Genomic DNA, 13633 nt, shown 5'->3' on the forward strand with positions numbered 1-13633 from the left:
CAATAACCATGTCTATAATTTGATTTGACAAATGATTATATAATTTTTATAACCGAAATGATTAGAATAGTCCTGCTGTGACACTATGTAATGAAGTGTAAAAGGATTGTTTGCAATAGTTAGCAGCATGTAAGATATGACAGATATAAGATACATATAAATAGCTTATGGCCATTGTTGTAGCTCACTAATAGGTGTGGATACTTAATTATTTTTAACTTCATTTGAGTCTAATGACTTTAGTGTTTAATTTTTTTATATTATTTATATATATATAAAAAAATAAAACACTAGCTAGGCTGTGATCCTGCTTGAAGTATTATGCCAAATGTTTCATTAAAATAATGTCAAAGATATTACAATGAGTATTTCATCATGTCAATGAGTATTTCATCATCCCGATGTGTAGTGAGACAGAGTCCTTACCAGTGCCCGAACTCATGAATACAATATAGTGATTCAGGTCCAAGGAAGCTAGAGAGCTGACAGATACATGCACAGAGTTGTGCATCAGTATGGCTTTTATGGTACCTGCATTCTAAACCACACGATAAGAATGGAGTGCAGTGGGTTAGTAAATTCAGGAGGCACTCCACTCTCACCCCCAGCCACTCTCACTCCTCTCTCACCCCACCCCACTCTCTCACTCACATTCCTCACTGAAATACAGCTAGGACACATTTACCGGTTTTCTCATCTTTTAATAACACATTCATATCTATGCTCGGTATTGTTTTACACAAAGTTCAGAACAAATGTGAATGAGAAGAATGAAAGAAAATTGGCAGGCAGAAAGGGGAAAGTCCAGATAGTGTCCATGGCACCTGCTATAAGAGGGGGCTGTGGGTTGGGGTTAAACATGATACATCACTCTTCTTCCTCTCCTCCTCCTAAACTGTGCCCTAGTCAGCTAAATAGGCCCTTACTTGCCTGTTGCATCAATAAAGATAAAAAAAAAAAAAAAAAAAAAGATAAAGAAATTATTTCAGTTTCATGCTGCTCTGCAATGTCTCAACGAGTACTATGTTGCAGTTCACAGAGAGAGCGAGAGAGAGAAAGACAGAGAGAGAGAATTCTAATGCATCCAAAACAAGATACAATCCTATGTCATTCCAAAAAAAGCAATCAGAAAAATGAAACAAAATAAAGAATGAAGAATTGCAAACAAGAACGTAATTTAATCTAATGAGGAATGAAAAAAAAGAAACTGAATAATGAAATTGATATTTTACTTTCCCTCCCCGTTCTTTTTATTTTTACTTAACAATCAATCTTGAATAATGGTCTAAACAATGGAAAAAAAAAATTTATCTTTGGAAGAAAAAGTATTCTTTTATTTTAATACACTATATCCACTACAGTATATGGAGATGCTTCTACCCAGTTGTTTACATAATTAATCATTTTCTTAGTTATTTTTCATTTTAATTTTTTTTTTTTACTTTTCTTGTGTCCTTTTTTCCCCCATTTTACATTTGTCCTATTTATTCATTTGTTCTCTAAGAGGTAGATCAACAAAAAAAAAAAGTTACTTGAATATAGGTATCGTGCTCCTTGATTGAAGAAGATAAAATGAAAAAGGAAGGACTGTGGGGTGGAAAGCTGAGGATGAGAGGGACTCCCGTTTCCCTCAACACTGATCTGAGACTCGACCACATCCAACATCAGTTATAACAAAAGAAACACCAGTACAGGTATCCAGGTAACTAACAATGCGAGAAAGTGAATTCTGTGGCTGTCTGTATGGAGCACTAGGTTTGATGGGAGGTTAATAATAAGCAGAATCGGGAGGTAGAATAATGTGTTCGAGGGTTATTGAGCACTTCTCCTTTAGTGAGTATTTACAGATCATGAGTGAGGGCAGTACTTCACACTTTCACGTGCTCTCTACAAACAACCGAGTAGTGACAATACGTGTAGTTTAAACTAGAGGATTCTCCATGTACCTGATCCTTCACTGCTTGTCTACAAACCAAGTCCTCCCAACACCAAACACCCAGATCATCTCTGCTCACCAAATCCTCACCTCCCTTCCCTCTATCACGGCCTCAACTGTAAAATAATGAGTGAGGGAAAACAAAAAAAAAAGAAAAAAAAAAAAAAAAAAGAGAGAAGCAAAAGGAAAAAAATAATAAATTAAAGAAATTAAAGTGAAAAAAGTAACATGCACTTTCGCTCTTGTCAGGTTGATAAAACAATCTTATGGCTAAGTCTTGAGGTAGCGTTTCCTAGTTATGTGAGGTTTAATTCGTCATTAGCACCCAAATGGTTTCTTTGAGCGAAGGCCAGAAACTAGCAGGATGAAATTCCTGTGGTGTGCATGTGTGTCTGCTACACCTGACTAGTATGAGGTTAGATCTGTTGCCTATGTGTAAATCTGTGCACTGAAATGGATAGACTTTTTAATCCTTTAATAATTCTATGATTTCCAGAGTATTAACAGTCCTTGTGAAGGAATTGCATAAGAATCACAAAAAACATGCAGTTGTGTTCCTGAAACTTGTAGTATACAGGTTTAGGTGGCATGTTGTATTAAATTTTTTTTTATTTCTTTCTTAAACAGAGCGAGTGCTGAAGTGGAAGTTATTAGTCTTCACACTACGCCTAAACAGCTTGCACAACCTAGATCGGGTCATAACAGAGTAAATAAAAAAAAAATCTGTTTGGCACAGGTGTTAACTGCATTACAAATAACTGGTTAGTATTTTAAATGATCTAATAGCAGTATAAGAGATCTCTGTGCTTTTCTAAAGAAACCTGATCGAGAGAGAGAGAGAGAGAGAGAGAGAGAAAATAAATGATCCAATTGAAGGCAATACAAGATTTTGATTTTTGGGGTGGGGAGAAATTAAAACTGAAAACAAGAGTCGAACGACTGAACAGAACTGAGAAAAGACACAAACAAGGCCAGCGTGAGAGAGCGTGAAGGTCTATACCAAACCCAAACAACAAAAATATCATTCATATCTAGCAAATAAAGTGAGTAAAGGAAAAACAAAATTGCGACTTGTGTTCAGAGATGAAAGGAGAAACAGATGGAGGACAAAACAAGTGAAAAGGAGAGAAGGGAGATGAGTGTAGTATTCATCATACATTCGGCAGCACTGCATGACTACTCGTTTTAGTAACCTAGAATTAATATCCAGCAAACCTGTGAGAACATAAAAGCCTAAACTCTGTTTAAGTTAGCTTTCATAAATGTCTATCTTTATTAAAAAAGAAATTAAATAAAAAAAATTGGCCCATCTTCCTCTCAACTCTTACACCTTACATTCCAATATAAAATTGAACTGCTTGACTCCATATTTCGCCAGTTTACAAAGATCCTAGAGATTTTTCAGTTATGTTACTTTTTTTTGTTTTGTCTAAAACTGATGAAACAGTACACAACCAGATGTCATGCCCAAATAAAGCTTGCTGTTAAACAAAAGGCTGCAGTCTGAACAAATCTAAAGTGGTGTGTGTGTCTTAGGGTCTGACAGAAATCCGAAAGCTACAGACTAGATAGACGAGACTTCCTTCCCACCTGAGGAGGAGTAAATTATCCATGTCGATGCAAACGGAACACTGCTGTCTACTGAGAAAAAGGGAAGCGTAAAAAAAAAGCAACGATTTCAACCTGTGAGTGAAAACGAGCACACAAAAATATGTATCATCTAACCATGTGCAGGTGGAATGTGTACTCATCAAAAAAGGATTCTGGCAGTATCTATTAGTCTTTTGCATTTAAATCGCTACATATTGCCCAGCTTTGTCCATGTCTCCTTTTTTTATTCTAAAAATACAAAAGGTTTCAGTTGCTTATTTTTTTTTAGCAATTTATATACAGGTTAAATCTGTCTCGCTTGTGAATTGACTGCTTTCTTCATTTTCCGCTCCCATTTTCCAAAGTATTCTCGATCAGTTAAAAAAAATGCTTAACTGAGACTATAGGATAAGATGTCTATTTTTCTGTCTTTTGTAACACCCAAACCACTTTTCCTCAACAACAAAAAAAACTATACACTTAAACTGTTTTCCTTTCCTTTCTATTTTTTTTTTTTTAGAAAAAGAAAAGAAAAAGAAAAAAAAGAAAAGAAAAGAAAAAAAAAAAAAACACTCATCCCATCACACGTACATATAGGATGATGAATATGTACTACGTTGAACCTAAACTTGATGTATAATTCGATGTAGTAACTGAGATGCCACTGGGCTGCTTCTCAATATACAGTCATGGCACAAACCTGACAACCAAGGCAACCAAGACTCCAGGTCTTCAGTGCATAACATTCATGGCAACACTGCTGGAGAAACCAACGAAATAGAGCCAGATTGATATGCAATTCATCCTTCAGTCAGATATTAATAAAAAAAAAAAAGTTAGCATGTCAAGCACTTGTAAGCTTTTCATGCTCATTTAAGTCAGGAGATAAAATGCCATGACTGTGTCGCACCACTACACAAAAAAGCCATTATTCTTATTCAGTTGGATATAGATCCAAAGACAACTTTGATTCGGCCAGGACAGATTCATCCAATAACAAGAAACTCTGGCATCTTGCCTGTATGGATCCTTCTGAATTAAATGTGGAAAGGTGTGGGGTACCATCCATACATACTCACATACACGCAAAAACTAGGGGAAAAAAAATATCCAACAATAACTAAATATTATTTCCTTAAAAAAATAAAATATTCAGGACTATCAGCTTTTATATAAAACACCAGCAAGCCAAAAAATAAAAGGAAAAGAAAAAAAGCCATTAGGAATACTGAGGTAACAATACCCTGAGGTAGGTTTCTATTTTTTTTCTATCTAATCTGTTCGAAGATGAGTGAAGAAAGCCATATTTCTGGCCTCCTCATCAGCATACATCGAATGGAGTAGGGGAGAGAGCGAGAGTGCAGAAGCCATTTAAACATCACCTGCTGTTGACCTCTGACCTAAAGGCAGGGTGGAGTGCTGGGCCACGGGAGTGTTGCAACTTTCATAGGATCTTATATCAAAGGTCAAATTCATCAAATTAAAAAGACTGATCAAAGATCAGCTTCTGCTGTTAAGGTCAATGAAATTTGTATCCAGATGATCCTCTAATCCCATTTCCTCATCCGATTTTTATTTATTTATTTTTTTTATCAGAACTCAGCAGTTCACTGTGCTCTCAGTGGTTTTTAGTTAGATCTTGGTTCAAAACATACACCAGCAAAACCCAGATACTGAGCTCTAATTTTAAATCTCTCAAAATATCTGTGAATGATGGTCTAATCCCAGTGCCGCAATTCCTTCCCGCTGCCGTTTTCTCTGCTCTCTGAGGGGCCAGGTTAACTCACATATCATATATATATAATATATATAAAATATGCCATTTGGGCGTGGGCCACGCACCGGCTAGCATGGCGGGCGTAGTTCAGGGCTGGAGGTGAAGTTTACGTCTCGGAGCTGAGCCTCTGCAATAGAACTGCAGGGTCAGCCTCGGCCCGCCCACTTACTGTACCCTCACTGTGCTTCAACAGTGCTTCAATACAAATTCATGAAGATTATATTTACAACCTCATTTTTCTTCTTCTTTATTTGTCCTTACCCCCAACAGTTTACTGCCAGGGACTTAAAGAGCAGTGTTAACAGCTTTGACCCCTCTCGTAGTTTTCTGTAGGCAAAGAATGAGCCACCTTATTGACTCAATGTGATGGGTTCTCCACTCCCCTCTCCCCACCTCTGCCTCACTGCATTTCATTATAATACCTCTGAATAAACATTTCTATACATATAGCTCTTCTTAAAAAAACACCCTTAAAATACTTGAGTGACTGGTGATGGCAGGGCTGCCTTAAGCATGTCGCTCTCAAGGCCATGTAGCCATGATTATTTCATAAGCTGCCACAAGGAATCCCTGCCATCCCCAGTCAGTCGACCTGGCATCTGGTCTCTGTTTCCTAGTTCTCTCGCTCTTTTCTATTTTTTCCCTATTTTTAAATCACTCAAAGTTCTAGTTTCTTTTCTCTAAACTTTTGTACTCTCTCATGCATTTTTATTTCCTTTTTATTCCCATCTTGTTAAATGCTCATTTCTCCCTGTCTAGCACTGGGTCTGTGTGTCGCTCTCTCTCAGTCAGTCCGCTGTTTCTCTTCTGTCTGTCCATCCGTCTGTCCGTCCAGATTTGGGCTGGAGCCGGTCACTTCCTTCTAGGCTCTTGGGTCATTCCTGGTTGGGGCCTAATCTCTGACAGGTTCTGTGGGTTAGATGCCTGAGAGCCTCCCATGCCACTTTTCTGCTGCTGCTTAACTTGTGTCAAAATGTCTCTGATCTTCCTCTGGGCAAGCTAAAAAATAAATAAACAACAAGACAACTCCATTTAAAGTCAGTACAAATCAAATACAGCTTTAAGTATCAAGAGAATGTTAGGAGAATTAAGAAATATTTACACTCATTTACTTTATAAGGAACATCTTGTCTGTACCTCTGTTCACTCGTAACTTTATACTATGTGCATGTTTGTAGGTGTTTTATTACAGTATTTGTGGACCAATAATCCTTCACAATGTTGACTGCCACATAACATCAACTTTTTTGCTGTTGTGTAAGAAGTGTAACCAAATCCATACTTCAGTAAAACAACAGCAAGAAAGTTGATGTTTTGGAAGAATGCTCTTCATCTTTCAAAATTCATTCTTGAGAATTGTAAGTGTTTTAGAGCTATTCTTGTGTCCCACCATCACCCATCGGTCCATTTTAGGACGTTGTCTAGCAGTAAGGAAATATTTAGTAGCTCAAGGCACCTGGATTTTAATGCGTTTGTCATGCTAACAGGGTCAAAGAGTTAAGAGAGACAACGTGCTCCTGTGTGAAACTTACCTGACTTGCATAAAAGTGGCCGATGATTTTGACAATAACCTGGTCCTGCTCATCAGGAGTCTGTTCTCTAGGAACCACCACCTCAGCAGCAGTTAGGTTCTGTAGCTCGTTCACCTACAGAGTACAGTTTAAATAATTAACATCCTGTAACCTTAACAAGCAGATAGAACTAAGGTTTTCCCTTTAGAGCATACAGGTGTCTCTGTGATGCAATCTTTTAAAATATGCCTCACCGTCTTTCCACCCTTTCCAATAACTCTGCCAGCAGCTGCTGCTGCTACTTTGATGTGTGTCTCTAGCTTCACCTCTTCCTTTGGCCCAAAGAAGTTCTCCTCCTTCAGCTTGCCGTATATTCTTCCCTGAGCCTAAAGCAGAACAGACAGATGCTTTATGTATTGATAAACGGATAGTTGCCTGTACTTGGGTACTAAAAACTATCATAAAAAGAAACTCAATACAAAGATGCTGAAAGACAAGATTTCTTTCATATTTGTATAATAATGTTAGAACATGATGTTCAAGAATATTAAAAGATATTTGTGATTATTCTTCACATCATTCGTGTCTGGGTTATATTGGGGAACAGTGTGATGAATGCTTGGCTATTGTTTAGATATTAGTACCTTAAACTGGGCCTCAGGTGGACCAGTAACAATGACCATGCGCATCTTCGAATCAGGTGTCTCTGCTGGTGCAATCTGAGAAAGAAAAAAAAAAAAAAAAAGACAATCAGTGAATTAGAATCAACATCCTAATGGCCTTGTGTGTTTTAATGTGTTAGCAGCTCCACACCTTAATGGAGGCTCCAGCAAAGCGACTCAGCTGCTTAATGTGCTGGCCCTTCTTGCCAATGATGGCTCCCACTGCTTGTGCTGGGATGTACACATGGACCGTCTCCTGCTCAGGAGCCTATGTGCATAATGTATAGAATCAGGCAAGGCAATAAGTAAGCAGTAAAACAATTTAATGCGTGTCCGTTACAGGAAGATAACCAACTGAATTAGTAATGGGATTCAGCATGATGGGAAAAAGTTTTTTTTTTTTTTTTTTTTAAAAAAAAACAGCAATACTAAATAATAATTTTTTTATTTGTATTATTTAAAGAAATTGTAAACTGTTGTAATTCTAATATTGTGAAACGTCCATGACTTATCACTTACGGTATAGCAGCTACATAACAGTCATTCCCTCACTAGCCTCTTTTTCTATATCTTGAAGATAACACAACAAAAATGCAGCTTGTAATGTTTCAGAGAAAATGACCCTCCGGTGTCAGAAAGCACTGACTTTTTACTGAGATTCTTTCCAGAAATGTTAAACATCTTCCCTTAAAAAGTGTCACATGTTATCAATCATGAACTGCACATGTTAATTTATGTTATTAAGCTTTGGTAATCTGCAGCATCCACATTTGAGAATGAACGCACTGATATAAACCTGTGATTTGCTTTGCGGACCAAGTTACTGTAAATTTAATTTCTTGGACGTTTACATTTATGCAAGTTGTCTTACCCCAAAGGAACCATATGGGGGACAAACCCCAGGGTTTCCAGGGGGAGGAGGAGGCATGGAGGAGGACGGAGGGAAAAGGCCAAGTGCTCCAAGGTTCAGTCCAGGGATGAGGTGTGTCTGTTGCTGGCGGTAGACAAAAATTAAACATGAGCACTGGAGTCAATCTAATACTACAAAAAAAAAATTAAAGTTTCATCACAAACTTACATTCATGGCAGCGATGTCATTATCATAGGCCTCTCGCACTTTCTTCATGATTTCCTGCTCAGCCAGGCAGCAGGCCTCAATGGCACCTTTCACGGTGATGGTCCTCTCAGGATTATACAGGGTCAGATCCTGCAGCCTGCACAGAAAGAACACCACTCAAAACCTCAAACAGTTAAGGCCAGTCATGTGGCAAGTAATGAGACGAAAAATGTGTTTGCTGACTTACGGTGAGATGGTGATCTTAGTGTCAGTGTCTTGTTCCACTTTCTTCAAATTACGCCCCTCTTTTCCAATCAAACGACCTACAAAGTTGTTGTGGGCAAGTATCTTAAGAGGTACCTCATCAGCACTGGAAAAAAATACAAATTTTTTTTTACTCATCTAAGACCAGTGCACAAACATTACAATTTTACCTAAGCTTTAATTAAGGTTATGACAGGTTAAAATGCTCAGATCATCTATTTCTCTCTCTGTCTCTCACACACACATTATTTAATATATATATATTATATATATATATATATATATATGTATACATACATATACATATATATATATATACACACATACATATATATATATATATATATATATATATATATATATATATATATATATATATATATGCCTGCAGAAGTCATATGGCATTAAGGGAAAAGGGATGATGGAATAACACCTCTGTTAAGATTTTATAAATTTTAAAGCTCATTTACGTTTTGGTGTCTTTGGCTTCCTGGTGCATGATGTCAAGGATCATACGGCAGGCCGCCGAGCAGCCCTCAGGAGTCGAGTGGATACTGATGGGCTTTTCTGCTGCTCCGGCATTCTCTTTACGGTGGACATCAATCCTAAAAAGGGATTAAAAGGGTAAAATAAAACTGTAGTTCGAAAATTGTGATCTAAGAATCTAAGGTCTTACTGTGTTATGCAATTGCCCGAGACTGGAATATTGGACATATAACTTGTATGCTAATTGTTGTTGTAAATGCGTACCATACTGTACAGGTATGAATGCTTATATTGTTTGTTAGGTTGCACTGTGGTTCTGAGTGTGTATGGATGAATAAACATGTATTCAAAAGATATTATGATGATTATGACCACAGCATGCAGCAGGCACTCACTTGCTCTGAGTCTGCTTGGTGATGTTGCGGATGGTGGCACCCTCTTTGCCGATGATTGCGCCCACATACTGGGTTGGTACAAGCAAACGGAGAGGTATATCGGTGTGCTGATGCTTGGAGGGCATCCCTGTGCCAGGAGCACCCTGCCTAGAGTTGACACGGCCACCATATCCAGAGCGGCGTCCGTTGTCAGGGCTGCGCTGGGAGTCAACATCCAAACTCTCATCAGGTATGTAGGACACACGCAAAGTGTTGTTCTCAAACTGATAGCCATTCAGTTTTTGGATTGCTCTGGAACATCAAAATAAAAAGAATTTAGATTATTAGAAAAACTATACTGGATGTTTGATTCAATTCTGATAGTTTAGAGATGGCCTTGCAGCACAGCTGAATCACCACAAGGTGTCAGAGCTGTGCAGAACCGAAATCGGCAAGCCATTGGAAAAGCGCAGCCCAGATAGTTTAATTTCTGCTATAAAACTAAAGTGGGGTTTAATTCCTGACTGATGACATCCTTTGGAATGAATGTAAACTTGCAGGTTGTAAATAGAAAACGCTAACACGGTGTGAAGTTGACAGTTTATGGCACACAGACATGCAGAGCATTATCTGCTTATATGTTTGTAATGAACTAAGTTTTCTTTTTTAATTATCGTCAATTAATTAATGTTAATTATTTCTTTTTTAATTATCGGTCATGAATACTTCTAAAAATGTTAAAATAACAAACCACTGAGCCAATGAAAATAAATAAAAATTTATTTTATAAAAATAAATAAAAAATTATGGGAAAAATAAATAATACACAAAAAAGTGCACTCACTGTCTGGCATGTTCCCGAGTCCCATAAGTGACATTCACCACAGCTGTCTCACTTTCTGTGTTAACTACAGCCAGCCAGCCAGCCAGCGAGAGAGAGAGAGAGAGAGAGAGAGAGAGAAACGAAATAATAAAAAAAATTCATTAGATGTTTGATGAACACTGATTTAAAATAGATCAAGGACAAGTGAATAGTTTGTTCACCTTGTTCACAGTTTTCAACGGTTCCATACTGTGCAAGTAGACCATCAAGCACCTGAGAAAGTAAAAGAAAGGACCGTGTTAGAAAAAACATTTCGACTTTTGAATGGCTCAAACTAAAACCAGACACCAACATAGATGCATCAATATACTCTAGGTTAACACAATCTGTGCGACTGAGCTCAAGGTGGGATATAAAGCTCATCTGGATATCAGTGACAACAAACCCTAACCCTAACCCAAATAAATTATTTGTGTACACCATGAGCCTCAATCAGTCTTTGAATCTGTCCAGATTCCAAGCTATCATATGTGCATATTAATGTGTGTGATATGTACAGGTTCCTAAACTGAACACGGGTCAGAAATCGAATACATCGCCCCCTTGTGGCTCACATGGGAAGTGGAGAGAGCGAAACACGTGGACCAATGGGGGCTGGCCGTGAAAGACCCGGCCCACCTGGTGCTGCAGCGTGCTCGTGCTCAGTGCCACGCCCCGCAACTTACATCTCATACACACATGTGGCACAATGGTGCATGAAAGCCACAAACAGTGCCATATTTACGTTTTGTTTTTTTTGTTTGTTTTTGGGGGGTTTTTCTCCAACAATCAGATAAAAAAAAAATCGGATATAAAATATCACAAACGTTGATACTTAAATTATTTTAATTAATTTATTTATCTTAATAATTGCAAGGCAATGCAATCTATAGGTAGACTAAAATTCATTTTCAGAAAATCCAAATGTGGTCAATAATTTTAATGTTATAGAATACATGAGAACTTTTTATTTATTTATTTATTTTTAATAAAATATGCTTTTTTATTTAAAAAAAGTACCAATAGATAAACTTAAAATATGCAAAATATTCAGATATATTTAAGAATGGAATTTTGAACAGTACAATTCTCTTCGGTCTGCTACGAAGCCCACTCAAGTTCTTATGTTGCATTATCCGCTTAAGCTTTAATCTCTGTCCATACGTTCATCACACCAAAAGAGATTTCAGTTTTTGACAACCCCAAATCATTTTCCTCAAAAGGGTGTCTTTGTTGTGTCTGTATATACCAGTTTATAAAAGCCCTGTTTTTTTCTCTGAGCACTTGGATTTGTAGCATCTATAAGCAACAAAATCGTTTCCAATTCCATGAAGCGAAAGTAGTCTGTGTCTGGCCTGTCTATACAGCACAGGGCAGATTCATTTACTAGATACAGTAAGCACACTCACCTCCCATCGTAAATCCGGTGGAATGTTTCTAATCTGGAGTTTCCTGGTCCTGTAAGAGGAGAGAGAAAGAGCAATTGTGAGATAATTATGTCTCTTAATGCAGATTTTAACAATTATATTTATGAATTTTATATATATATATATATATATATATATATATATATATATATATATATATATATATATATATATATATATATATATATATATATATATATATAAAAGATGTGACTAACAAACAAATGATAGAACCCCAAGAAAAATACAAATATTTCCACCAAATCAAGTTTTGTTTCACATCACAAAATTCATTAAATTGTGGAGTGGCAAGACGATTCTTTTCCAATTTTAGCAAGGATTAAATGCTGGAAAAAATTACTAATTAAAATCAACATATTGAATTGATTATTTGTGTGACCAGCTTGGGAACCACACACTTAAATTGTGAAAAGTAATGACATTTATTTGTATTATTACTACTACTACTACTATTCTTCTTCTTCTTATTGTATTATCATAATTATCAGTAGTAGTATTTATTCCCTGTATAGCATACCAATTAGTATGTTCAATTGAAGAAAATGCTGCTAATTTATTTTATGATTCCATTTGATATGATGTGACACACAGATTCACTGCTACTACACACAAACACAACATAAAGAGTTCTTCTGTCTGGTCATGTGAAACAAATGGCACCAGAAGCCACAAGAACGTGTTTCCTTTAATACCTCCCAAGCGTTTTCTTAGAAAAAATATGGTATCAAGACAACTCAGTCAGCAACAAGGTGAAGAAAAAAAAATCCCAGAATGACCAATACCATTAAAGTAACACTCGCCTTGTACCATTATATGCTATTTTTGGTAAGATCATATGTATTTTTTCCACTTTCTTGTACATTTGGTATTTCAGAGGGATGACAAAATTGAAGCTTGAAACATCACGGTAGAGCTAAGGCTGAACAAAAACAGCAAACGAATAAGGGAAAGGGATATGTAAGACACATATAACCAAGTACAAAGTGGCTAATAAAGTGAAATGTGGTGAAGAAAGAGAGAAGCAGCAGTAGGGGTGAAGGACAGGGTGCCAGCATGAGCAGAGTGAGAGAAAACGGCAAGTGGAGATTGAATGGGGATATTGAAACCGGACACTGATGACTGTAGTACGCTGCCAGCTGTCCTGGAACCATCCCAGTGCACGGGCAAGAGGAGGGTGAGAGAATGGAGAGAATCAGAGGAAAGCTTGAGAGAGGAAGCAATAAAAGAGGAGCAACAGAAAAACCATGAGACACTAGCATAATTTAAAAACGAAAGCAAATAACAGAACAAGGGAAAGTGCATAAGCTGATACGGGTGAAAACAACATAATATATTGTACTTCTGCTACAACATAATGCTGGTGTGAAGCAGCAGGACACTCAGAGTATAATCGTGACATGGTACAAATGCTAGTCAGGTTGTAATGTCATGTGACTTTAACCTTGCACTAAAAGTCAAAGGCTTCTAAACCCTTGCTGTTGTACACTAGAGCCTCTAGATGGAGATGGCGTGCAGAGGAACAAGGAGGAAAAGTTCACATCAGGGGTCAAAAGGGAGGAGCTCACCTCTGTGCTCTGCCCAAGTCCTCACTTATGTTTGGTAAAGGGTTAAAACCAGAATCCCCGGTGACCTCTGAACCTTGGAGTTCAGACCCACCCACTGGTTG

The 13633-nt window shown here is 37.4% G+C and overlaps 1 protein-coding gene across 1 annotated transcript in view; it reads right to left on the bottom strand.

Moving 5' to 3' along the window:
* Positions 1–680: 680 nt before the first annotated feature.
* igf2bp1 (insulin-like growth factor 2 mRNA binding protein 1) overlaps positions 681–13633 on the bottom strand; it is a 36821-nt gene continuing 23868 nt past the window's right edge. The window contains exons 3-15 of the mRNA XM_060892606.1: positions 11929–11977; positions 10702–10753; positions 10502–10565; positions 9679–9969; positions 9268–9402; positions 8781–8903; positions 8555–8690; positions 8348–8470; positions 7628–7744; positions 7459–7533; positions 7069–7200; positions 6836–6949; positions 681–6302 (exon numbers count right to left, since the gene is read on the bottom strand). Coding sequence (XP_060748589.1) covers positions 6156–6302; positions 6836–6949; positions 7069–7200; positions 7459–7533; positions 7628–7744; positions 8348–8470; positions 8555–8690; positions 8781–8903; positions 9268–9402; positions 9679–9969; positions 10502–10565; positions 10702–10753; positions 11929–11977 — 1558 coding nt within the window. The 3' untranslated portion in view covers positions 681–6155. The remainder of the gene's footprint in view (positions 6303–6835; positions 6950–7068; positions 7201–7458; positions 7534–7627; positions 7745–8347; positions 8471–8554; positions 8691–8780; positions 8904–9267; positions 9403–9678; positions 9970–10501; positions 10566–10701; positions 10754–11928; positions 11978–13633) is intronic.

This window comes from Tachysurus vachellii, chromosome 18, assembly GCF_030014155.1.
Source record: "Tachysurus vachellii isolate PV-2020 chromosome 18, HZAU_Pvac_v1, whole genome shotgun sequence".
Lineage (NCBI taxonomy): Eukaryota > Metazoa > Chordata > Actinopteri > Siluriformes > Bagridae > Tachysurus > Tachysurus vachellii.